General features: G+C 37.7%; 1 protein-coding gene and 1 long non-coding RNA gene across 2 annotated transcripts in view; one reads left to right on the top strand and one right to left on the bottom strand.

Annotated features, from left to right (window-relative positions):
• Positions 1-16,489, bottom strand: part of Copb2 (coatomer protein complex, subunit beta 2 (beta prime)) — a 29,852-nt gene extending 13,363 nt beyond the window's left edge. The window contains exons 1-10 of the mRNA XM_005407784.2: positions 16,313-16,489; positions 11,132-11,269; positions 7,979-8,065; positions 7,479-7,605; positions 6,495-6,643; positions 4,466-4,612; positions 3,396-3,495; positions 2,589-2,731; positions 2,153-2,352; positions 797-907 (exon numbers count right to left, since the gene is read on the bottom strand). Coding sequence (XP_005407841.1) covers positions 797-907; positions 2,153-2,352; positions 2,589-2,731; positions 3,396-3,495; positions 4,466-4,612; positions 6,495-6,643; positions 7,479-7,605; positions 7,979-8,065; positions 11,132-11,269; positions 16,313-16,474 — 1,364 coding nt within the window. The 5' untranslated portion in view covers positions 16,475-16,489. The remainder of the gene's footprint in view (positions 1-796; positions 908-2,152; positions 2,353-2,588; positions 2,732-3,395; positions 3,496-4,465; positions 4,613-6,494; positions 6,644-7,478; positions 7,606-7,978; positions 8,066-11,131; positions 11,270-16,312) is intronic.
• A 96-nt stretch (positions 16,490-16,585) lies between these two features.
• On the top strand, positions 16,586-20,873 carry LOC102025931. The gene is made up of 2 exons (XR_001231647.1): positions 16,586-17,493; positions 19,572-20,873. It is a non-coding gene; the product is annotated as an uncharacterized LOC102025931 (long non-coding RNA).
• Positions 20,874-27,978: the final 7,105 nt, after the last annotated feature.

Raw genomic sequence — 27,978 nt, 5'->3', positions numbered from 1 at the left:
GCTACACGCCCCTTAGGTGGGGGTAGCCTGTTTACAAAGTAAGACAGGGAAAGAAGCTGCTTGCTGCCATTCCTCCCATTTGCTCTGGCTGTTTGCTGTTTGGCTGCCATTCCCCCCTTTGCTCTTGTTGCTTTGCTATCTTCTGCCTCGGAGCCAGCCAAGTATGGACTGAAACCTCCACAAACTGTAAGCGAAATAAACCTTTCCTTCCCTCATTTTGGGTGTTGGGTATTTTGTCTCAGCAACGAGAAAAAAGTAACCAAGACAGCTACTGTGTCCTAACTGGAACAGATCAGCCTGACCGAGTGTCTTGGTTACTTTTTTGTCTTGGTTACTTTTTTATCGCTGCTGGGACAAAATACCTGATGCCCAAAATTGAGGAAGGAAAGGTTTATTTAGCTTACAGTTTATGGAGGTTTCAGTCCCTACTTGGCAGATTAAAAGGCAGAGTGGCACATGGCAGAGCTACGGCTCATGGCGGCAGACAACCGCCAAGCAACAAGCACACACCAGCAAGGAATTGGGGAGGAATTGCCTCAAGCACCCTTTTCCTCTCCCTTACATATGCAAACTATCCACTCCCCAGCAGGTGCAGCTCTCACACCCATATTCAAACTCTAATCGCCTGCCCCATGGCCGCATGAGGCTTTGGGGGGACACACAGACATAAACCATAACACCGAGCCAGCCTGACACTAACTACACAGAGAAGGACAGTCCACACTGAGCCTCGAGAAGGTAGCACATGACACCTGTGTACAGTCAGGGCAATCTAGGTATCACACAACCAACTTACTCTGAGGAGTCGTGGGCCCATGCAAACTCCTGGGCAGACCCAAAGCTCTTGTTTCTCAGGGCCATCGCTGTATAGATGATATACTCCCCGTCTCCACACACCACAACGAACCTGGGAGTTACGGAAGTCAGGAGACAAGCTCAGAGGGCCAGCAACATACAGATGTTACAGAACAACACGTTCTTTTGGAAAAGTAATTCTAGTAACAAATGTTATTTCAGTCACTTAATATAACTTAAAAATCTTCTGAAGTTATATAGTTCTTTAAATACATGGCTAAAGGCAACAAATCCAAGATCAAATTACGAATACAGGGTTACTGCTGAAAATGTTATCACAAGGCCTTATAATCTAAGGAGGTGGCACAGGAAGGTGAGCATGGCTGGAAATGTACAGGAGGATTCCAATTATTCGTATCTGCTGAGTGCCTGTTATTAGCACTTTGCTCAAGACATTTACACCATAGGAAAGCACTTTCTCATTAATGGAGGATTATCTTCATTGAAGCTCATCATTCAAATGATGAAAAATATATTATTCTAGTTTTTAGTGATTTAAATTTATAGAAAGGACTTAAACAACAAAAATATAATGCTGAATAATCAATGAAAATTGCCCAATTGCCACAAAACAATTCTCTCCAAAGTTAATAATTAGAACATTGTAATGCCTGCTATCTAAGCACTGCCAAAGGTAAAATGAAACCTAAAAACAAAGGATTTTTGCGATAGTAAGAGAAGTATATATAATGCATTCTAACTTTGAGATAATTATATTACAAATGTTAATGGACATCCTTTATTGCACTCTTGAATCATATTTTGTCTTTATTAATATTCAAGACAGCATTATAAGATGCCAAAACCTATTACAAAGTTATTTTTAAAGCTCTATAGGTTTAAATGCATTGTTTTAGGAACTCCTCTCTCAAAAATGTTTACTGCATTATAAATGTTAAAGGAGAAACAACTGACCACATTATGAATAGGAAGAATTATTACCAATCCCAAAATGTTCTCAAAGGACACATAGCTCAGTTTTCTTTCTGAAGAGCAATGAGTCAGAGGGTACTTAGCATCTACTAAGTCTCAGGGTAAGATATGATTCTTGCCCCCAGAGGGGCAGACAGGAGCACAAATGCAACATGTGAAGTAGGAGTGAGCAAATATTATTCAGTTCCTGCACCTTGCATGACTGACAAACTGGCATGGCAGTGTGCAGCAGTGTTGGGGATTCTGAGGGAGGGCAACAGCTCAATGAAGAGTGACTGGGGATGCCTACCACAGGAACATGCTGTCGTTAGGCCAGGCCTGCTCTAACATACACAGGAGCTCAGCGATTGTGGTGATAGCTTACCGCCCATTAGGATTGTGCTGAATTGTCTGAGGGTATATTTCACAACTGCCCATATCCTTTACTGCCAGTGGCAATCTTTCTCCATCTTTAATTTCGGCATCTCCCATTGCTTTTAGGTTGGCCTGCTGGACTTCTGAGTGCTTGGCCCAAATTATCTTTCCATTGGCATCCATGGACATGGCAGGTTCCTCCCGCCCAAGCTGGAAAGGACAAATAAAATGAAAAGGTAAACAAAGCCACAACAAAAGGCATATTCTTTTTTTTCTTTTAATGGAGATATCTGTTTTCTTTCTTCCACTTTTAAATTATCACAGCTTAATTTTAGTGCTTAATAAAAGAAGTGCCAGCTAACCGCCACTTTGGAAGATAACAGTACTGAAATATAAGTACAGTGGCTGTGCCCGTATCCGTTTGCTTAGGGAGAGAGTACAATTACCTTCACAATGATGCTCCCTTCATCATAGCCCAGAGCGACGTTATTGGACCCCCGCAGACTAGCCACGCACCACACCCTCTCCATTCCGTAATTCAATGTGCTTTCAAGCCGGTAGGTGCTTGAATGCCAAATGCGCACTGTTCCTAAAAAGAAAATTGTGGATATTCCCTTTTGATATGACATTAAAAAAAAAAAAAAACTAAGTGAAGTGGATAAACCACATCAAGTCTTTCTATTCCAACAGAAACACTTGTGACTAATTTTATGGCCAACTTTAATGATTGGTTTTTTGGATCGACAACTGATTTTTATAAAGTAACATATACATAATCATAGAAACTTATAAAAGAAACTAGGAAATGATTTGAAATGTGAGATAGTAACACATTTCCTGGGCAGAGTGCTTGCAATATGCCAGATGCTTTCTGCATGTGATTCTTCTCCTGCTCCCCTCACACTATAACCTCAGGAAGTAGACATTATTTTCCAGTTTCATAATTTGTCTACACCACACATTTGTGAAGTTGCAGTGCCTGAACTTGAACGTGTATTTGTTTAACTCTGAAGCACATTTTTTCTCTAGAATACCCAGCTGTCCTCTTATTTAAGTCACAGAATCAAAATATTACATTAGAATGATAGTGATAATAAAGCCTCTTTATTTTGGTATTTTGATAGCTTAAGACTAGTATTCTACTAACAATATCAATTAACCAGAAACTTCCCACTACAATGTAGAAGTATTACATGGTTTAAATATTCATTCAATAATTACAAGCACAGGAGTAAATACATACTCTAACTTACCATCTTCTGAACCTGTGATGATGATTGGCAATTCAGGATGAAAACTAGCACAGGACACATTCTGGGCATGTCCTTCCAGTGTTTGTACACATGTTTTATTCTGAATTAAGACACAGAAAACATTTTTATCAGTGAAAAATAAGTAACATCCTTAATTTTCCCAATGCACAGCTACATTATCAATGATAGTGGTTATAACAATCTAGATACAATATAGAAAATTTTAAAGTAATTACCTTGTATCCATGAATGTTTTCTCACTTGTTACATAGAACATATAAATGTAGTTCTTGTATTTAAAAAAACCACTAAAACATCTAAGTTTTCATATGAATATTATTTCTTCAAATTCTTAGCATAATGAGTTTCTTTTCTATTCCAATACACATTTTAAAGTTTCAAAGTAAACTTGGTTTTCTAGGTTTCACTGCTCATACAAACTTTTGGTGTGGGAGACAAAAAATAAATTTAAGACAAAGTATAGTAACAGTTTATAACTATGTTTACAAGAGTTCTATGTGGAAAAATGCTTGTACCATAGCTATGTCTTTAGCCACTGATCAACTTATTTTCAAATATAAATAGAAGTCTTCCAATAAGGACATACAGGATGAATAACATTAAACTTAAAATTTATAAATTCAATCACTAAATGAAAAACAAACCTGCTAGCATTTTATTTTTAAAATCTTTTTTTTTTGTTTTTGTTTTTCTCCGGTACTGGGAACCGAACTCACGACCTTGCACTTGCCAGGCAAGTGCTTTGCCGCTGAGCTAAATCCCCAGCCCCTATTTTTAAAATCTTGACATGCGTTTGTGGATTTCTAAAAATATTACTAAGGATTGAACCCAGGGCTGTGCACATGCTAGGCGAGTACTCCACTGCTGGGCTACATCCCCAGCCCTGTGTTCATTTTTACAGAAATCTGAGACTACAACTTAAGTGCAAGTACTGAGGCCTTAAGTTATTACGCTATGAACAGAGCTTAGCAACCAAATTTTAACTGCCCTGGAAGAAACAGTAAAAAATGTATCTGAAATATGGTGAGTAAGGTAATGAAAAATTGTACCTGATAATCCCATATTTTAACAAGTCGGTCATCTGCACCTGAAATGAGGTACGGTTTGTCGCCACCACTGTAGTAATCAATGCAATTCACACCTTTCTCGTGTCCCTCCAGAGTGAAGTTTGGTGAAGAAGAGCCCAGCTGCCACACCTTCAGAGCAACAGCATCTGCCAGTCAGTACAGGCCTTCGATTTCACAGGGCTGATCCACCACACTCTGACACGCAACATACAACACCAAAGCCCAGGAGAGAAAAGCTAAGAAGCCTTCAACCCCGCTACAACTCATGTTTTAGTTCTTTCTCATTTTACTTGAATTTCCAGGAGGCAGAATCATTGTCAAGTTCTCTGGAAATGCCAATCTCCAGGCTTTATCCCTACAGATTATGAATACATATCGCTGACCTACAATAAAGCCCAAGGATCTAGACGTTTAACAGTGAGAAACATTACTTTAAGGGAAGGTAATAATTTGATGGGAGATTTAATACAGTAAGATGTACTGAAAGGAAAAAAACAATTTGATTAAAAAATTTATAGTATAGAAAATCAGTCAAAGCTTCCAGGACTGAGCTTTATCTTTATAAATATTTACTGACTGTCTACTATGTGGAAGTCCCTTTGGAGAGTATAGAGCTATGCAAACAAAGAATTACCACTTATTTGCATGTGTGTTGAGTGACAAAGTTAACTTAAGCGAGAGATCATTTTTGTTCCAAAGATAAACCTAATTTAGTGAAGTTTTAGGCTAATTACAAAGTTTCTAACCTTTGTCAAAAGCAAGCACAATCCAAAAAGGGGAAAAATAAGTAAGGTCAAACTCTAAGTTATTCAGAAATGTAACAGTTTATATAAATTAAAGGAAAACCAATTAAATGTTCTATGAAATTAAATGTGTAAGCAAACGTTACTGTGATTTAATATCTACGCATAAATATACATTTTAAATATTATAATCGCAAAAGAAATATGACTGTACTCACTGCAGCATGTAGTAAGCATCTAGTGCAGGCAAAGCACTGTGCTGTTTGCTGCTGAATGCCTGTTTGGGAGAAGGGGAAAACACCCAGTTCCTGGCCCAAACTTCTAATACTTCACAGGGTAAAGATTTGCAAAAACATTAATTATGACTTTGTGTGAGAATGGGATGAGCATTAATTCGATCTGTCTATAACTGAAGTGGACCTCTCACAAGAGCTTCTGAGTTATGTATTTGTGCTAATAAGCCTTGAAATCTGTGTACTTCTCCAGAGGAAAATAAACCAAAAAGGGAAAACAAAGAAACTTGAAGGCAGAGGGAAGAGTTGGTTAAGGGAAGGTTCATTTCCTGAAAGGTGAGGAGACAAGGGTTACAGATGTCTCACAACCTTGGTACAGGTTAGCCTTGGCAATCCTAAGGCACCTGCACTTTACACTTACATTGAGAACTGACAAGATGGAATCTATGACTAGGAAAAGTACGGGCTCAGTATAGGGTAATAGTAAGAAAAGGAGAAGGGAAGCAGAGAATTCAAATGTAAAATAGATTAATAATGACGTGAGGTCAACAATGAGTATACTAAGGAACGGAAAGTAGTAAACTAGAGAAGATCACAGTTTTTCTTTTCTTTTTTTTGGTCTTTTTGAGACAGGGTCTCACTATTCAGTTCAGGCTGGCCTTGAGCTCAGTTTGTAGCCCAGGCTGGCCTTGAACTTGCAACAATCCTCCTGCCTCAGCCTCCCAGGTGCTAGGATTACAGGCATGTGCCACCACACCCGGCTGGAAGATCACAGCATTTTTCTTACTCTAGGTTCCTGAAGGCTAAAAAATTGTGTTGTTTTCACATGGCAAAATGCTCCTTCTTTAAGAGGATTGCTATGATATTCTAAATAGTACATGTCCTTCTGGATCAAAATGAGAGTATTTTGACTGCAAAATGAACTTGTGAAAGAAACTTCTAAGGCAAAAGTAGCTTTCCGGATTGTGAATAGTGGAGCATCTAGGTAACTGTATTCCACTGGCAATAGTAACTTACACACTGAGCGGCCCCTACCTTGATGGTCCTGTCCAAAGATGCACTGGCAAACTGATTGTTATCTTTGGGGTTGATCACAATCTGCATAACATAATGGGTATGTCCTTCAAATACTTGTGAGCAAGACCATTTTTTGTCCCAGTCCCAGAGCTTAATAAGCATGTCATCTAGGCCAAAAGAAAAGCCCCACATTAGCTGCACTTTCTATTTTTTTCTCATTCAGAAATAAGACACAGAATCTTTGTACCTTTAAAACAGCAAACTTAACACAAACCACACATTCCATGATTTAATGAAATAGAATTATACTGAAAAAGATTTTCTAAAATCCTTAAGAATAAACATCTACAGCAGAGTGGAAATAAAATAAATAAAATAAGACCACTAACAGCAAATATAAAAAGCTGTGAAAAAATTTATGAAGAACCCACTGGACTTTCAAGCATGAAATGAGTAATATAAGTTTGATTAGAAATAATGATAGTAATGGTAATTGAGAGAATAGGCATTTGCTCTTGTCAGATTGGTTTTTAAGAAGTTTTCAATATTTAATTTAGAAACTAAAAGTACTCAGAGGTACTGCCAATTCAGTGCTATTCATTTTAATTGCCTTCCCAAAGTTTCTCTGTTTTATACAAAATCCCAAGGAAGAAACTAGTCTGAATACAAAGATAAAACTGAGGAGGGTCTATGGCAACCTGCCAACAACTCACTCATCAGCATGTAAATGAGCTTTTTGCTCAGCAGATGTTTAAACAGCTAGACCTGTAGGTCTTCCTTGACAGGAATCAGAGCAGTCGTTAGACATTCCTAAGTACAGTTGATATTTCATTGAAATGTAAAAGTAAGCAGCATCCATAGCACAATAATGGATTTAAATGGCTTAAGAGCCGCTTGGAATTCAAACTCTACCGCTAACCGCAGGTAAAGAAAAGCATATCTCACTGAATGAAAATTAATTACCCAAAGAGACGCACATGACCAAAAGAGGTCATCTCTTACCACTGCTAGTTAGAATGAAAGGCTGGGTTGGATGAACAGCTATACAGCGAATGTAGTCGGAGTGTGCTTCAAACATATGAACTCTTTCCAGGGTATTGTAATTGAACACTCTGATCTGCATGTCATCCTAGCAATGAAAATGTAAAAATCATCATCATTTTTATGAAGTAAATTTTACAGAACACTCTATTACAGACTCAAGGCACAACATCCATGCTTCAACACACTGCATTAACTAAGCTGGCATGGTGGCACACCCTTGCAATCCCAGCATTTGGGAGGTTAAGGCAAGAGGATCTCCACGAGTCTGAGACCAGCCTGGACTACACACTGAGTCAAGGGCACCCTGAACTACATACCAGGATTCCGTTGCAAGAAAAAAAAAAAAAAAAAGACAACAAAACACACTGCATTAACAAATCAGGAATCAAAACTCTCCAACTAGTTCACGTAATATCAACCAAATAAGAAAACAGCACCCGAGACTCAGAACAACTTACCGCTCCCGTCACAACCCAGTTCTTCCTCGCAACAAACTTTGCAGCTCGAACAGGAAGATCGCATACTTCAAATGTCTTCACCAGTGTCTTTAAAATTTAACAATATACACATTGAGCTATGAAAAAATAACTGAAAATTCTATTCTGCTATTTTTAAAACAGCCGATCACTTAGATCACTTCTAATTTAAAAATATTGTCAGACTAAAATATGAAAGCTCAATATTAAAATGAAAAAATGGCCTGATCACCTTTTGCTTAATAGATATGTAATTAAAATGTCTTTAGAAGAGAAAGCAAATGTCCACAAGATGGTACTGCAGATTCTCTGTGCTCTGGCCCTTTTCTTCCAATCTAGCCTTACCCTGCTACTCCCACTCACTCTGATTGCACACCCTGCCATGGAAATCTGTACTTTCCTTTTATAATAGCACTTCATAATTACACGTTTAATTTCAATATTCCCTGCTATGTTATGTCCTATGGGTGGGAGGCATCATCTCCACTGTATGCCCTGATCCTACAATGGTGGCTGGCACTTACTGAATGAATTCGTGCTTAGTTATCGGTTTCTTCTTTTAAAACTGAACTCACAGCTGTGACTCAAAAACAAGACATAATTCTTTTGTATGCTTTAGCAATATACTACCATAAAATGCTTTTTCTTCCTCAGTAAGTATGAAAACTTAAGTGATTTAGATGTGTTTTTGAGCTGCTCAAAGTGTAGTAGATACAGAGGATAAAGTAGAAAAACAGGAGAAGCCCTAGAAAGAGCAGAAATGAATGTACTTCCTTTGTTCCCACTTTGATGCCTCTTTTTTAAACTTCTGGAAATCAAACTAGTTTTCAATCTCTCTGTTTGTACTAGAAAACAATAATGAAGTATTTAAAAAATATAATATAATCTTATTGGCTCAGTAACCATGTGCACTGAAAGAAACAGGAACTGGTTCACAAGCACTGTTGAGCCCACCCTGGCTTTCTAGGCCTGATGTCAGAGATTCTCTAGGCAATGCTTCAACAACTGAGGACGTCAGTGCACACCTACACAAATGCTACCAGTTGACTATGATACTACCACAGAGAACAGACAGAAAATGTATCTATAAGACGGCAGAAAAATATAGCAAAATTGAGGAGGGGCTAATCAATCCCAGGATATGCAGAGCAGTAAAAATAAATCAGCAGCAGAACAATCATGGTTCCACACCATGTTGGGTGCTGTGTGGTTTGCACAAATGACACGAGAAATGGTCTACATATTCTGGAGCTAAACAATCTAAGGAAGAAAAAAAGCAATACCCTCAAATATACATATGTCCAATGTGAATTAGGAAAGTCATGAGGAATACTTATATAGTCCTTCATAAGTCTCATACATAATATTATTTAATATTTGATGTTTTAACAACCTTGTGATATAAAGACTGTAATAATATCATCTTCAATTTATGTAAAATACACTAAGGATTAACATAGTTAAAAGCCTCCAAATCATCAAGTACTGTGAATTATTATCTTTCTTTAAATTGAGGTACATTTGAATTTACTTCCAAAAGCGTTTTGGTTCTCTCAGAAATGTCACTCTTGATATACATGAATGGCAAATAATTCTTGTTGGTGATAACAGAGGAAAATGTAGGCAGAACCAACGATCAATTATTTAACAAGGACTTTCTAGGTATCTACCCTGAGCCTCACACTATGCCAGGCAGTGCCCTATTCACTGGAGGAACAGTGGCAAATAAGATTAGGGGATCCCTGTCCTCACAGAACTCCCATTCTTAGAGGCAAAAAAAAAACATTAAACATAAAATTAACAATGAGATTAACGACGAAAGGAGAAGACATCCTGTAGGAAGGCAGAGAAGGGAGCAAAAGAGAGAAAAGAGGCAAAGTAGACACCCAGATAAAACAGAGATCTAGGAAAGCCTAGAGAAGACTAAGGGAAGTACACCTTGGCTTAAGAACATTTGATAGTGATATGACAATGCTGACAGGTAAAATGAGCCAACAAAGGGACTCTCCTTGAAGAATTAGGGTAGTGGGACTCCAACCCATTGGGCATAAAACAGATACACTTGAAATAGTTGGAGGATAGAGACAGACAGATAGACATACAGACAGAGAGAAGGTGGAGGAGGAAGACAGGAAGAGAGGAAGCAGGTGAGGCAGAGGAAGAGGAGGAAGAAGACCAATAAAGATCTGAAACTGCAGAGAACAGACATTCTGAACTAGTGATGAATGAATGCTTTTTCTTCTTTAGTTTAGCAAGTAATTATTAAGCACTTAACTACGTAGGAGATAATGACACAGGGACTGAGATACAGTACAGAACAAAGTGTTAATATGCATAAAATGCCAAGAATGAAAGTCTTGGTTTAGTGTGCATTACAGTGAGTGTAACAGTGTGAGAGGATTTTTAGGTTTACTCACAACCTTGACTCTGTAATTCTATTTTTGCCATTTGAAATTCCTCAGTAAAAGAGCGAATTTCATAAGTGAATTTCGTATGTATTTCAAGAACTTAACATTGAGGATAAATACCATATAAGTAGCTGCATGACAGAGTGCTAATAATATTTTCGTACTTAGGAAAACATTAAAGATAGTCTAAAAAGATGGGGGTATGAAGAGAATGATAAACATTAAGGTAGACAATTTATAACAGGCATAATCATACGTATACAAAAGTTGACAATTATTTCTATATGGCTTCTTGAAAGCTACCTGTATATCATTACATTGAACATTTGGGGAAAACATAAAAATTTAAAATTTAACTCTTAAGACAGAATGGGAAATTAAGTATTAACGATGAAATGTTTTATCGATAGCAAGTCACCCTACTTTTTAGTATCAGTTTCCCCAATTTCAAAGAAAAAACCCTACATTTTAGCATCAGTTTCCCCAATTTCAAAGAAAAACTAAGACTACTACATCAGAGTCACTACATTTAAATATCATATATGTCTGCGAGCTATACCCTCATAAATGTAGTTTGTCTCTATTCAAAATAATTTGTACCAATTCATTTCAGAAAGCAGTGTGCATATAGCTACTGGACTCTTATTTATAACAGTTTTTCTCATTCATTATAAAAATTGTCTGATATAGTATTTTATTTTTAATAAAGTCTTTTTAAAAATCCTACCTGTGTTTCATGATTCCAAACGCATACACTGCCATTGTAAAGACTCGCTAACATCCATGGTTCTGTAGGATGTAAATCCACACTCTTAACTCGATCAGATCTAGCCGTTAGCTTTCTCTTGATATCAAGTCGAAGAGGCTAAGGAGAAAAAATATTTAAAACAGTTAAATTTCTAAGCCAAATAAAACATATCTGAGATCTCAATTACAAACAGTTTATTAACAAGTCTAAAAAAGTAATTGTTTTTTACTTTGCAAAACTGTGGACACATTTTTCAGTCTAAAATACTTCTTCAACTGTACATAGAAAAAAAATGAGAATTTTTAAAATTTGATTCATAGTAGTAGTTTTTTTAGTTCTCAGAACCCTTTTACATACTTAGAAAGTTGTGTTGTCTATACTTAGCCAAAAGGCTGAGAAGTGATAGAAAGTTCTATTCACAGGGCCTGGGGATTTAGCTCAGCAGCAAAAGCGCCTGCCTGGCAAGCGCAAGGTCGTGAGTTCAGTTCCCGGTACCGGAGAAAAACCAAAAAAAAAAAAAAAAAAAGAAAGTTCTATTCACAAAAAAAATTTAATGAAAAGAGAGTGGCAATGTTGCATACTTTTGAAAAAGCTCTGAATTCTGACTTAACAGAAGACAGTTGGTTTCTCATGTTTATATTTTCAATATATTGTGATATTGTTTTAAGTGGTGTATACAAAAAACGATAACTCACAGTAAGTAGCTGAAATATTTTAATAATCATTGAAATAACAGGATATTCTTTTTTGACACCCCATTAAACCTCAAGATGTGACAGTTTCTTAAAAGACATTTGTAATGTGGAATCGGAAACCATATCAATGACCTACTGGCCTATCCTTTGGATCTCTCAATCATTTTATAACATTTTAGAACATCACACTTTGGTCATTTGATGGTATTGGCTTATTGAGTAATGAAAGTCTTCCAAATGTTGGGACATTTCATTATACTCTATCAAAGGATCACATTTATTAACACCACTATCTACTACCTCAACTGATAAATCTTTAAGTATTAGAAATCCCTCTAGTTCATGATAAATGTTCTCTAAAATTTTAATTTTTATATGAAAGCTCCAATGATATCATTAGCAACAAATACCTGAGGGACCAGCTAACTTCTAGTGTTCAGAATATGCCTACTAGATAACTTTGAATAACTATAGGTTCTCAGTCACTGTTTCAAGTAAAACTTGCAACTTAAACATGTAAATGGCACAAGTGTTTTTCATGACACAACCACCATACTTCAGTATGCAACACAAGTGTTTTACATATTCTCCCCATTTCATCATACAGAATATTTAAGAAACGTGTACTCAAGTGTTAAGATGTAATAACAACAGTTTACTGTCTCACTCATGACATTCTTAATGAAACTGGCTTTTAAAACAAAACTGTGTGGCAGCAAAGATAAACACTGTTAGCCACTGTGCCAGCAAGTGTATGTTATACCATTAGTACACATATTAACACAGTGAAAAGGGCCAATCAGTTTTTACTATGAAGAAAACCATTTTAATCTGTGTACCTCCTAGAAGAATAATGGAGACATCTAAGGGAGTACAGACCACACTGTGAGAACCGCTGGTTTATAGACTGTCTAGTTAATAAATGTATAATATCTATTATATCACAATATTGTGCCCATGTCATTAGCATCATATTAGAAGATATTCTGAAGAAGTGTTATTCATGCAATTCTAATAACTCTAAGCTATAGTATTAAATGAATTCTTCAGAGAAAAGCAGGTTTTATTTTAACTAAAAGATTAGTAAATGCAAGTAAGGTGTGATCAGTAAAAGTTATATCCACATCCATGAAGACCTTTGGAGTCAGATGGGAATATCCACAGTATTGTCCTGAACTTAAGTTACCTGAACTTACTGAAAAATTAGAGCAACTTTAAACAAAAATAAAAATATTCTTTTGAGTCAAAAAATACTAACAGTTTGAAATAGTGAACTATGAAAAGAAAATGATAATAATTATTTTCTCAGTTATCCCAAGGATGTCACTCTAGAAGAAAAGTTACTTTATTATTCATAATGATGCCCTAGGGCAGCAGGTTTAAGTCTCCTTGTAGGCAGATTGAGAAAGGCTGATTTAAAATATATTTCCCTTTCAATAGGTCTTACAGACAATCTCAAAGTTCTTGGCAGGTTGAGGTACCATCACATTTTTGTTGTTGCCATCTTCCACAATTATCATGAGTGGGACAGAAATTTACTTTTCAATATAAAATGGAGATCTAGCAGAGATAATTTCCTGAAACAAAGTAAATACTTCACCTCTTTGGATCAAAATTAGATCAATGACGACCTCCAACTCTTCTTACTTCTATACAAATATTCCTCAGCTCAGCGACAACTCTCTCTCTCACTTTACCGGATCTGCGTTCCCTGGCTCTTCTTTTTTTTTTTTTTTTTTTTTTGTTTACTCACGACCTTGTGCTTGCCAGGCAGGCACTTTTGCGGCTGAGCTAAATCCCCAGCCCCCCTCTGGCTCTTCAATTGCCTTGAAAATGTTTTTTGTGGTATCCTCCTCTCTTTCTCAAACTTTCTACTTTCAAATAATCAGCTTTGAATTTCTTTCTAGGTTTAGGAAAGCAGAACCTTTTATTTCAACCATTACTGGACTTTGCCCCACTAATTAGTACCACCAATTTCAACTTCTTTTTCTTGTCTCCTCGAAGTCAACAAACATGAAGTGTGCCTGTGCCAGGAACTATGGTGGGGACTTTCACATAAAAAGTTTTTCACAAAAAAGCATTTAACATTTTTCCTTTAGTAACTAGGAAATTGGACTCATGTGTTTTATCATAACAATGTTATAATTGATAATTGAGAAAAACTGATATTCAGAAAGTAAGCTAAGGAACTCTAAACAACCCTAATATACCTCCACATATTCCCAAAGCACGAATCCCAGTTGAAGAAGCACAAGCAAGAACTCCTGCTCTGACGGTTCCTTCGACATTTCAGTGACAATTTTAAATAAGAAGACACTGTACTAGGTACTCTGGGACAAAGATGATTAAGCTGCTTATCCTCAATTACAAATGTCACCCTCCATCTTCCACAAGCTGACTTAGGTAGCTTAAATGTCACTTCCACCAATAAGACCATTTTGATCATCCTAGTATGTAATAGTCTTTCCTAGGGGATCCTTTACATTTCATTTCAATCATTCATGGCACATTTATGTACATATCTGTCTTTGATTTCTAGAGTGAAAGTCCTTCAGGGTAGGATTGTTCATTTACACATGCCTTTATTTCCCTAATTCCTTATATATTTGTGAATGGTAAGCTTAGGAGTTCAGAACAGACAATACCACCCAGGTCTATAGAGTCATGCTGGATTTAAACTTCAGTTCTACCACGAATTTTAGATATGTAATATGGGGTAAGTTTACGTAAGCCTCTTTCTCTGGTTTGACTTTAAACCAGAAATGATACTTATGTCTGTCTCTTGTTGTTAGGAGAGTTAAATTCAGAGATCAGTTAGAGCAGCGCTTGGCCCATGGTAATCGCTCCAAAATTATTATAATTCTTATCTACCAGCTACTAGGAGCATGAGGTGGCAAACGTTTAGCAAAGTGCACAGCACAGAATAAAAACTCTTACAATAAACAAACTAATTTATGTTTTGTACTTTCTACAGAAGATTTAAAATAGAGGATCCCTTGGTATCTTCTACACTTCTGTAGAAGAACTGTTCTAGCAACTCAGCCCACACTTTATGGATAAGAAAATCTACAGATGCTCAAATCAAATTACAGTTTACATATCACCTACACATAATCTCCTACACATTTCTATTATGTAAATAGTTATTATATTGTACTGTTTAGGAAACAGTGAAAAGAAAAAAAGCTTTGACTATATTCAATTTTTCCCTCAAATATTTTCAACCTGCAGCTGGCTGAATCTGTTGATGTGAAACCGATGGATATAGAGTGCAGACTGTGTATTAAAAAATGAAGGCAGTATTTCATTATAAAAATACTTGATTCTTGAAATTAGTCGGCTGCAAGGGCCTTTTTCAAATTTTTTCATTATAGGAAACAGCAGGCTCTAATCAGCAATGACGGTTTGCATATCTTGTTCAGGGGCTCTTAATTCCGGGGACTCATGAAAGTCCACAGATGAGAATAGTGTGGACAGAGGTATCTATGAAGGAACACAATATTAGGCAAATGTTTGTTTCTCTAAGCATTTTTCTGAAGTATCCACAACTTTCACCAGGTTATCCAAGAGATCAACCTCTGTCACTGTTCCAGCTCTACTGTAATCAACCTTGGGCAGGCTTAATTTTTTTAAATGCAAGATAAGAGGCTGGAATTATGAATCTCTACTCTTCCAGCTCCAAAATCTTTGGATATATGTTTCAGAACAAGTTTTTCCAAAGGCAAGACAATGTTTAAATATAAAAATACTGACTTTCTTACATTTTCAGAAAAAAAAACATTCGCACAATGTTGCATTTTTCCTTATTATAATACTTACGCTCAAAAGTATTTGAATGGCACGTTTGAGAGTGATAATGAAAACTGCTGTCCTGCCTGGATTCTTACCAACCATGACATTTGCAATGGAGAAAAGCACATCAGCCAGTTTTTAAACACTCTTAATTTTTACCTTTTAAACACTTAATTTTTTCTTTCCCATAAAAACCCGGGAGCTGGGCTCCCAATGTATTACAAATTCCACTTCTGACTCCACATACTCTACTTTTTGGGGCTTCTATTAAGTTCGTAGTTTGTTGCCAGCACACTCCAAAAACGAGTTCCACAGGAGTGCAAGATCAGCTGTCAGTGTTTTAGGGATAAATGAAGTAGTTTTGGCACAGCTGCGTTCAGAGTTCAACGTTTTCTGCCCCTTACATTGCCCCACACCGCCGACCCGCAGGTAGACCAGCTGCTCTGCCAAGCGCCCTAAAAGCAGCGGAGGCAGGGACCCCTCCCTCGCAAACCAGCCCAGTCCGCGGGTCTCCATCACCCGCTCCTGCCAGGACTCAAACAGCACCCTGGCTCGGCAGGGCCGAAGGCGTCGGCCCCAGCGGCACAGACCGCTGCCACCGTGGCCCTCAATCCAGAAGCCCCAGGAAGAGGCCACGGCCGACAGGGCTCTGTCCTGCGAGGTCTGGACCTACCATGGCTCCGTTGGTCCAAGCCCGGAGACTCTCACTTCTTCCCGCGGACGTAGGCCCTAAGAAAACCTCCGAACCGCGGATCTGCAGACTGACCGACGTGGAACTTCCGGGAAGCGATTCTCGCGATAGTCTAAGGCCGGGCCCCGGCGCCTGCGCAAACATCGCGCGGGGGCGGCCCTTTCGCAAACCGCGCCCCGTTTCCGAGGCAACGCGGTCTTCCAGAAAGCCTGGGACGGACCCCGGTTAGTAGGGAGAAGGGTGGCCGAACCCACCGTGGTGCTTAGCCTGGGGCTGCCGAGCGTGGGCCAGGATGAGGAAGCCCAGAAAATAAAAGATGAGAAAAGAGAACTACAGAATTTCCTCCGGACCTAACGGCGGGGTTGTCGCGGTGATGGAGAAGAGCAGTCGGGTCTTCTAGGATTCTGGTTCTGAGAGGGCGAGCAGAGAGAGCGAGGTAGTGAAAGTAGGTCCTAAAAGCAATGTATTCTGGTGGCCGACAAAGCAGGGCCAAGAGAGCTCTCTGTGGGCTACGGGAGCCCCACACGGGCCGGACTCCGGCGCTGGGGTCATCTTTTGAGGCTTAACAGCCTCAGTTCCGGAGCCTTTGAGCGTCAGGACTACCCGTCATGTCGGACTGTCTTTCACTGAGCATCTGCCCTGCCCTGCCTTCTCAGCCCAAAATGATCAGTCTTCGGCCGTGTCCCAAACGTGCTTTCCTCTCAGATCTTTGTATCAAACCTGAATTAGTTCCGTTTTACCTTGAAGAAATCTTAAGGTTTAAAGAAATTTAAGAGCCCTGGCCAAGGCAACGTAGTGTCAGAGTTTGAACTCTGATGGATGTGTCTGGAGACCCGGCTCTATCTGCTAAGTCAGGGTATCTTTGTTAAGGTACTGTAGTTGAATTACGGAAGAAAAGCCTATTATGCTGTAGAAGTTACGAGGAGAACTGCAAGAGGACCTGCCCATTGCCCTTCCTTTCAGCTAGACTTCACTCTGCTCTTTGTCTCCCTTCCTCCCTCTCTTCCTCCCTCTCTCCTTCACTTCTCTCCTTTTTTCCCCCAGAAAACATGAGAGAAATAAAACTTCTGACTACATATAAACATGTACCTCTGACTTGAGAGAAGACTTGGAGTCTTTCTAAACACCTCAAATTTCCAGAAGGGCAATGCCTGTGTATACAGGTATTTACCGGGATACCTATGGATTCCTCAAATAATTTGGCATTTAGTAGGAGCCTTCTAATGTGACTTCTTTTTAGGCCTGTTTTTTTCATCTTAAAAAAAATCAGGCCAAGGTCTGGTGTGGTGGCGCGCGCCTGTAATCCCAGCACTCGGAAGGTTGAGGCAGGAGGATTGGTGCAAGTTCAAGACCAGCCTGGGCTACAAAGTGAGCTCCAGGCTAACCTGAACTGCATAGCGAGAACCTGTCTCAAAAAAGAACAAAAACAAAAAAAACACAAAAAATCAGACTGCATAATTTCTAAGATCCTTCTATTTTTGGTCTCATTAAACATCATTGAGACTAATGGTTGCATACTTTGTTTACTAGAGAGCACAAGGATCATAGGAATTGATTGAAAATTTTACAAATATGATCAAAACCTAATTTGTTGACTAGTGGGGCTTTTGTTATTGCTGATTTCTGAATTACCTTGCACTTGAGAGTATTTTGTGGTTTGGTGCAGTACCAACTAATATAAAATAAAATGATACATCATTTTAATGAGATTTTTTTTTAGCCTATGTTTGTGATACATAATGAATATATTCACTATGGGATATTCACTGTGGGATACATACGCATATAGCATGTTGATGCTTTTTACTTCTTATGAGAGTTCGCTGAGGATTCTCAAATCCTTATGTACTACTAGGTGCACAAAGATTTTCCTGGCTGGTTTTAATGAAGGCCTAAGCCTGCAAGTGTCATGCTCACTTTATGTCTTTAAAACTTTCTGCTGCAGTTAATCAGCATCAAGTTCTGTAATTGGGGCTATAAATTAATTCCTTCAGTCAATACACAGTGCATTTGTTCTACATAAAAAGCACTATACAGCATGCTGCCTTAAGATAATATCACTAAAACTTCAGTATTTGATTTTGGTTGCAAGAAATTTAATTTGAAAGAAATAAAATCTCAAAGATGAACTAATATGTAAATCAACATTAAATATATCCATGTGTAGTCATTCCTGTGTGTTCAACAGTGGGCTTTCAATAAAATCTTTGTTTATTCCTTGATTTAGAGGAGACTGTGAAGTTAGGGAACAGCTTCAGGGAAGAAAAGAACTATGGACATGCTTAGCAAATTGGTTAAGGATTTCCCAGGAGGTTGACTGCAATTGATTAACAGATCTTAAAGTTTTACCTGGTCAATTTCTATGATGGCTCTTTCAACCTTGCCCTTTTTTGTTTTTTTTCTGGCCTGTTGCTAAGAGAATTTCAAGTGGAAAATTCTGCTGGCAGTTCCTCTATCAGAACCCTATATGTATAGACCCTTCCCTCTCTAACCCGACCCTATTTCTTCATAAGATATTGAAGAAATGAAAATAATTCTTTGAGCTAATGTCTAGTTTTGTGTTTGCTTTTTAACATACATGCTTTATCACTTAGCAAAGTGGTAGTAGGAGCATAAATAGAAACCTAGTTTCTCCCTGAAAAGGGTTAGTCTAAAAGCAGAGTCAATTATGCACAAATAATTGAATACCGGGCAGGATATGCATGCCATCCAAAGTACCAATAAAATACTCCAAGGACAGAATATTCAGCTGAGGAGAATTAACAAACTACTTAAAGAAGGCAAATAGAATTTGAGGTGGGACGTTAGGTGAGAAGTGTAAACTATGCCCAGTTGACTCAGAGAACAGTATTCATTTAGAACTGTACTGATAGAAAATGCAAACAAAGGACGTTGGAGGTAGAACCCAAAGATTTTTAAATCAAGTAGAATCGGGCTTTGCTTTAGTATGTACTTGGGAACCACTGTTCCAGAAAAGAAACCTGTTTATATCTGTACTCTAGAAGATTTACATTTTCTTGATGTGTATAAAGCATTGGAAGAAATGAATTGGGACAGGACTATAAAAGGGGGAAGTGGGTGTGGAAACAACAGTAATAACCGTTTTTGAGTGCCCACTATGTACCGACCTTTGGAATATGCACTTTGAGTACTGTAATTCATATAATTCATATTCATATATGTATTTATATATATAATATATATGTAAATACTAAAAAGCATTATTTTGTCCAACTTATAGGTGAAAAACTGAGGCCCAAATGTTCCATGTCACACTACTCAAAAATGGTGACAGAACTGAGATACAAACCTAAGTCATACCTAAGAATCCTAATACCCTTTTTGCTGGACTTTCTTTTTCACTGAATCTAGAATCAACTGGATATACAAATGATTTTGTTGAGCTGAGGCGGTGGGATGCCTCCTAATGGTAGTGTTTTGAATGGAATAAACTCAGAGGACAATCTTTAATTAAAAAACATGAAGAACCAATAAATGGCAGTGGAAGTAATGAAAGAACAATCAGAGAACAGACCCAGAAGAATTAAAAACAAGAGAAAAAAAAGGAACTGGTGCAAGAAAGTTCTGTGTAGAAGACTCAAGAAAATTACATAGCACAGAAGGAGAGAAGGAAGATGAAACAGTGATTAGCAGTCTTGGCATCTTTAAAGACCTTAAAGAGGCTTAGTATTTACAGAAACTATTGCCAAGGAATTAAGTGATTGTAAGGACATTAGCAGCCTTTAAAAAAAGCATTTTCAATTGAGTAATGCTGAAGCAAATTTGCAAGAGATTAAGAAATAATTGGATGATAAAGAGGTGAAAGTTGTGAATATAAACATTTACCAAGAGGTTAGTGATGAAAAGCAAATACTGATGTGCTACATGTAGCACTGAAAGTAGCTTAACTAGTCCTGCGTTTAGGATGTAGTTGACATTACTTACTTTATGATAATACTCCTAATAGAAACATGCAACTAAATGGACCTTTGTGGTATGAGCAGGAATTAGCCAGGCATATATCAAGAGTACTGTATATGAAGAAAACTTGATTTTCCCAGAGAACTCAAAATAGTTCAGCATGTCTGCACTAGAGTAAGGGAGAAGGATTGAAAAAAATGATAACAGAAAGACATATGAGGTTTAACTTCTGAAGGTCCGTGATTATCCATTTAAGGCATCTGGACTTCATCCTGAAGAATTTGGGAATCCATGGAAGAATGTTAAAAAGGGTAATATTCATGCTTTATTATTGGTTCATTTCTGCATATTAGTTACTTTCCCTATTGGAGGAAATTTTAAGACTGTCAACTGTATTCCTGCATAAAGTGACTGAAAGTGAAAGTTTTGACCACATGGTCATATACCAACTATCAACAGACTAATGTGAATTGGAGAACTACTGCTGGCTTCAAGAAGAATGCAGATATGGTGGCCTAAAAAGTAATGAAGGTTTGACAGACTGTTGAATCTCTGACTGACTACAGAGTGCGGTGCATTTCCAGTGATAACCTTCTAAGAATTAAAACATTTGTGAAACTTCCTCAATGCTAGTTTGATGTAGGATTTGGAATGGAAAAAATGTTAAATTTTACTTACCAAAAAGTATTTTAAAAATCTGGATAATTTTACCTTTAAAAATGTACGTTAGCTTCATGGTTTTTTTAAACAAAATTTTGGAGGCATCAGAATTTAAAGTTAGCTTTTAAATGAGATGAAGAAGGTGATTTCATAGATGGGAATAGCTTGACATCCTAATTATGGCAGTAGTGTTTTAGGAGCTTGTCATTTAGTGATGTCCATAGTGTCTAGGTTACTTGTCTCTTATTGCTGGGACAAAATACCTGACACCCAAAATTAAGGAAGGAAAGGTTTAGTTAGCTCACAGTTTGTGGAGGTTTCAGTCCATAATCAACTGGCTCCAAGGCAGGGTGGCACATGGCAGAGGAGCAACAGTTCATGGCAGCTGGAAGACAGCAAAAGCAACAAGAGCAAAAGGGGGAGGAGGAGCACGAGAGAGGGAGCCTGTTTTCCTCTGTTATGTTGTATGCAGGCTCCCTGCTGCAGGGCGGGTGTAGCACTCATGCCCAAAATCCCAGCTTTGGACCATGAATCAATCACAGACTCTAGAAGCCCACCCCATGGCTGCACAAGGCTTTGGGGGGACAGCCAGACACAAGCCATACACATAGTGTTCCATTTACCCAAGATTCTGTACTGTCTTTGCACACATGCAGTACTAAAACCACCCTCATGGTAGGTCATGACAAGCATGCTCTGTGTACTCTTCTGTCCCAGGGATGTCTTGTGGAGTGACCACTCTGGATCGTGGTTTCATGACCTACAAAATAATGTCAGATGGCATGAGCCCTAAAGTCTCTTTCCTACTCCAAGCATTTTTAGACTTTTGAATCTGTGATTCTCTGGTCTTGTGGAAGAGGAGAGTGCCTGCAGGATATGTAATTGGACATTTTTTTCCCATCATTTACATGCCAGTTCCTCTCTCTTTTCATATATTTAAAGCATGCATTACTCTTTCTCTAAAAGCCACCGCCCACCTGTGAGTTTTTGTTGAGATTTCCTTGTGCCTGGAATACGATATAAAATATAAGGATCCTGTGGCTCAGGACAAGGAGCCTGGGGTGATGAGGGACCAGAAGTAGAAGCCCAAGAGTGTATTGTATGCAGAGGTTCCAGGTGAACTTTCATAGGGAAATGATTTCACAAAGTTTTAAATAACCAAGTAGAAAAGTTTAGGGCAATTATATTGCTTTAAGAATTATGTCCTTGTAAATGGCAGTGCTGCATAAAAATAAATGAATAATAATGACAAACAGCCTGAATATCTGTTATATAGCAGATACCTTCAAATTAACTGAAAAAAAAGTAATGTAAAAGTGAAATATCTGGAGTGACAAGGCACTGCACAGTATAATTTCCATCAAATTGCTTTATTCCACTTTCTTCTAAAAAAATTTGTCAGCTCAGGTTGATCTAAGGACACTACTGAATGTGAATTCAAATGTAGTTCAAACTTCAAGGTTTAAAAATGAAGTCCTTAGGCTCTGAATTCATGATATGCTTTGGTACCTGAAGATGATAATCCAATTCATATTGAGTTGCACCACTATTGGTCTTTTCATTTGATCAAAGCAACTTCACATTGAAGGTGCCTGATCAAATCACTAAAATCCAAATAAAGCTATTGTCTTTAGGAAGAAGAAATTGTTTCTTTTGCTAAATATGGCCAAGTTTTTGTGTACCTAACATTGACAATGAACACATACAGAACTACATCCTGAAAAGGTTTATATATAAAGTACATTTCACTTTATATATATTCATACAGACAGGCATAGGTAAAGTAAATATCTAAGGGATGTAAAAGGGGCTTTTAAGTGATTTTGTTTATTTTCATTCTCTCATTTTCTATTACTTTGAAGCATTGTGTTTAGTTTAAGAATAATTTAAATATTATGTAAGCAATAATGTACCTTTTCTTCTGGGCTCAGTATCTTAGAAAAACTTTGTAATCTTCCAAATTCTGCATGTCTTATAATGAATAAATGCGCTTTAAATTGTTCTGATTATAATAAATAAATAAATAAATCTATACTGCATAATAAAGAAGTTATTGTAAGCAAACATAAAATGTACCACAAGATCTTGCCATTTTGAAGGAAACCTACTTTGAATCTGCGTATAGCAAAGAAATACTTCTTATTTTCATTTATAAAACCCACTTAAAGTGCACTGAAATTTTATAGTCATAACTGAAAAAGAAAACACTCCTCCAAAAGAATATGTAATTCCTGGCTGAATGTTTCAAGAGAACCATGAACCATGTTTTGAGATAGGAATGGATTTTATGTTCAGGGGTATTTGTAGTAGAACTAGACAAGTGAACAACTTTGTTAGGCTTATAGTTGCAAGGGGAAGGTGAGGTACATGAGCAGGGACCAGAGGAAGGATAAGGGTTAATGAAGCCTTCAGTAGAGTGTAAGCAGGCTTATATTCAGCTGGTATGTATTAGTATTGCCAACACTGGTAGTATTGAAACATGAAAATATTTGTTGTTAATTTGCCATTGCCTTGAAGCTGCCTCTTTACCATCCGAGCTGATCAGACCCTCACCTGAGCACATCCCATTCCAACCCTACAGAGACAACAGATCATTCCACAGGGTTCATCCAGGATCCTGATTCTGTGCAATAGCCATCACCTGGACTGCTATTGGGAGTCTCCTGATTGATGAGTATCAGTACTTAACATTGTTAGATATTTTGAATGTCAACTCTGCTGTCAAGGTAAGGATAAAGAACTGACCATCTGGTGCCTTCAGAGATGAGCAGGCAACGAAAAAAGAAGTCAAGTGTTTTCTACCAACAAGGTATATTCATAGTGGGACAAGTTTTAAAGGAGGCTTGGTTGAACTTTGGTAGCTACCTCCAGCCTCGCAGCTCCTCCTTGGGCCCCCACACATTTTTTCATCAACTCTGTGTCTGTAACTTTCTAAAAAACGTGTGTGGTGGATTCATTACCTAGCTCATTACTCTTAAAGTGCAATCTTTTAAGCTTCTTCTAGAGTGTCCAGAATTTTATAAGGACCATAGACTAGGAAAGGGGATCACAGCTGTTCTTACAATGGTATTTTTATTGTTTTTGTACATAGAATTTAGCCTTGCACTCATTGTTGGGTGTGTATATTAAAGCCATATCAATCTACTTAGTCTACTTTCATTTGACTTGCTATGAAAAAGCAAATGTCAGCCATTTTTTCTGAGGCAGTTTTAAGATTTTTCTCTTTGTCTTAAGTTTCTGAAATTCCATGTTAAATTGTCTAAGCATGAGTTTCATTCTATTCTGCTTGCAATTCACTGAGTCTCTTAAATCTGTGAATTGGCGTCTTTCATCAGTTCTAAAAAATTCTCAATTTCTATTTTCTCTTTCATGCAAGTCAATGTAAGAGCTTTGTGCTATATTCTCCACATGTGTTATCCTCTTTTTTTGTTTGATTTTCCTTAGTACTTAAAATGTTTTCTGCCTCACTTTCCAGTTCATCATTTCTCCCTTGAACTGTATAAGAAATATTATTGTTAAGTTTTTAATTTCTATTTCTTTTTATGCCTTTTCAGATATAATACATAACTTTGTACAGTCTTCTGTAACTATTTTTAAGGTTGTCATTTATTTCTATTACGTGATAAGCATAGTTGTCTTTAAACTGTGGTCTTATAGCTAAACTTTGCAGGGTCAATCTCTCTCTCTTTCTCTCTCTCTCTGTCTGTCTCTCTCTTGTCTTGCTGATTCTTGTTTTTTTGATTCTTATCTTTGCTTGGATAACTGATCACTGTTCTGAAATTAGTTGCAGGGTACTCTGAAGCCTGGTTTGTATGTTCCCTCTTCCAGAGAGGTTTTTTTTTTGCCAGCCACTGGGGGACACAAGCCACTGAGATCCCCTTGCACTCCATACATGACTTTAAAGTCTCATGCCTTACCTAAGAGTATCCAAGGTACACATCCACCCAAGATTGTTCTGTGGTGACAACTTCTTTTGTCTCTTTTCTTTTTCATAGTGTTTTGCTCAGTACCAAGGCAGACTCTCTTGCAGCCACCTAGGTTTGAGGGGGAGGGTTGGTGGATTTAGATTCAGTTTTTCCTTAGTTTGCATGTCTGCTAATTTGAGAAGTGTGTCCTGTAGCGTTTTTCACTTTTTGTCACCTCTAAGTTTTGACTAGTACTCACCAAGCCCTAGTGACTACAGCAATATTGACAGATGTCCTTATTGGTTTTGGTCATTTATTCATTTCCTAGAAGTTGTGTGTGTGTGTGTGTGTGTGTGTGTGTGTGTGTGTGTGTATTTTCAAATGTTTGTTAAAGTAGTAGTGTTTATAATTTACCCATTTTTCCATTGTTACTGTGTTCAGCAAGAGTATTGGTCTGAATAACCTAGCTTGCTGGTACCTGAAAGCAGGAGCATCCGAGAGAGTTTATAATTGAGTCTTAATAAAAGTGTTTTAGAGATGAAAGATGGTAATATTGGTAAGTTATTTTGACTTAGAATGGAGAAAAGAGGTTCCAGCTCAACTGTTAAGAGGTACGTAGTGGAATTGTAGCACACACAAAACTACATTTCTACAGGTAATTACAGGGAGGTCAGTGCCCCTGAAAATTGAGCCCCTCTGTAGGTGATGTGGCAGGGTCACATGGGTTTTCCCATTTTTCTCTAGAGGCTTACTATCTGCCAGCATGTCTCCCCCCTGACTCCTAGAGAATTTCTGTTCATTCGTTTGTCTCATGTCCTCCATTCTGTCACTGCTCCCTCTTGCACCTAGATCAAAATGTGAGAGGAGTCACCAGTGCTCCCAGGTTAGAGCTGGGTCTTCTCTCAAGGTGCAAAATATGTGCACATATTTATTCACATGGTGTCAAACCCAAGCTAAACTCAAGCACCACGGCAGTGAGATAGGTTACACCAATTCAAGAAACACTTCCCGGTGACCTACTGTGTGCAATGAGTAGTATGAAGTTCTGGAAATAGATTAAAAATGTACCTTCTTTATCCTAGAGGTGCCTGAATTTATGATGACCATAAAAATATTACAAGAATATTTATCTTTACAAACATATGCAGAGTCCTTTTTGAAAAGTCTTGGGGCTGGGGATTTAGCTCAGCGGCACAAAGCCTGCCTGGCAAACGCAAGGTTGTGAGTACAATTCCCAGTACTGGAAGAAAAAAAAAAAAACAAAAAGTCATCATAAAGTCATTCTACACCTATGTCTTCAAGCATTCTACCTATTTTCTCTTCCAGCAAATCTAGTGTTTTTGTTCTAATATTTAGATTTTTGATCCATTTTGATTTTAATTCAGTGCATGGTGATAGGCATGGATCTAGTTTTAGTCTTCAGCATGTGGAAAGCCAATTTTTCCAAACTTTCAATGGAATTTTTAATTTTTATGATTTATTAAAGAGGCTTTCTTCCAGTGAAGGTGTTTGGCCCCTTTGTCAAAGACAGGGTGACTGAGCATGTTTGGCATTGTTCCTGCATCTTGTAAACTGTTCCATTGATCCTCTGATCTGGTTGTTTTTTTTTTTTTTCCCAGTACAATGCTTTTTTTTTAAAATCACAATAGCTCTGTAGTATAATTTCAAGTCAGGGATTGTGATGCCTTCTGCTTTGCCTTTGTTTCCCAGATTGTTTTTGCTATTCTAGGTCTCTTCTGGTTCCAAATGAGTTTTAGGAATGTTTTCTCTAGTTCTGTGAGGTATGCTAATGGTAGTTTGATTGGAATTCAATATTGAGAGTGTGGCTATTTTCACTATATCGGTTTTTCCTATCCAAGAGCAAGGGATATATTTCCCTTTTCTAATATCTTCTTCCATCTCTGTACTCGTTGATATATTTTGTCAATTTGAGAAGTTTGGAAATTTAACTAAGCAATCAGCAGGGATCCAGGGTCCTTACTTTGTAAACATCCTCATCCTGTGCAAGAGGAGGGCACAGAGACGGTGGGAGTGTTACATCCGCCCAGGGGTAATTAGCCTGCTTCCAATACAAGGGAGGAAAAGAAGCTTGCCTTCCCCGTTTTGCCCTTGTTGCTTTTGTATCTTCTGCTGCTTTGAACTCTTGCCCCTCATCAACCCACCCTTCTTTGGATCCAGCTGATTACGGACTGAAAACTTAACAAACTGTGAGCTAAATCAACTTTTCCTTCCTTAATTTTGGAAGTCAGGTATTTCGTCTCAGCAATGAGAGAAAAGTAACTGAGACAATCTGCTTTTTCAGAACACTGCAGTATTTGTTGTAAAGATCTTTTACTTCTTTTGTTAGATTAATTCCTAAGTATTTCATTTTTTTCAATGCTATTGTGAAGGGTGTGGTTTCCCTAATTTCTCTGTCAGTGAGTTTGTTGTTGTTACAGTTATGTTACTGATTTTTAAATGTTGACTTTGTATATAGCTAACATAGCTTCAGATTGTCTCTAAATTTTGTTTAGAATTCAGCAGTGAATCCATCAGGACCTGGGTTTTCCTTTGTTGGTAAGTTTTAAATTCTATACCATACTGAATTTGGTTATTAAATATAGCAGTCTTTTGGTAGAGTTTTTGTGATCTTTTATGTGGAGTATCATGTCACCTGCAAATAATGATAATTTAACTTCTTTTCTTTCTATCTTTATTTCTTTTAGTTTTTCTCTTGTTTAATTGTTCTGGCTAATAGTTCTGGAACTATACTGACTAGAGTGATGATAGTGGACATCCTTGTCTTGTTCCTGATTTTAGAGTGAAAGCTTTCAGTTTTTGACCATTTAATATGATATCGGCTGTTAATTTACCATAGATGGCTTTCACCAAATTGAGATAAAGATCATCTATTCCAATTCTCTGTAAGGTTTTTTTAAAATCATGAATGAGTGTTGGGCTTTGTCAAAGGCTTTTCCTGCATCTATGAGATGATCATGTGATTTTTGTCTTTGGCTTTGTTGATATGGTATATTACATTTATTAACTTGCATATGTTGAACCATCCCTGCACTTCTGGGATGAACACTACTTGGTCATGGTATGTAGTCTTCATGATGATTTGTTGCATTCTCTTTTCCAATATCTTATTGAGGATTTTTGCATCTATGCTTTTTGGAGAGA

This window comes from Chinchilla lanigera, unplaced genomic scaffold (assembly GCF_000276665.1).
Source record: "Chinchilla lanigera isolate Chin_1 unplaced genomic scaffold, ChiLan1.0 scaffold00107, whole genome shotgun sequence".
Classification (NCBI taxonomy): Eukaryota; Metazoa; Chordata; class Mammalia; order Rodentia; family Chinchillidae; genus Chinchilla; species Chinchilla lanigera.
The sequence above is the reverse complement of the archived record's forward strand: the minus strand, read 5'-3'. Positions and strand labels throughout refer to the sequence as shown.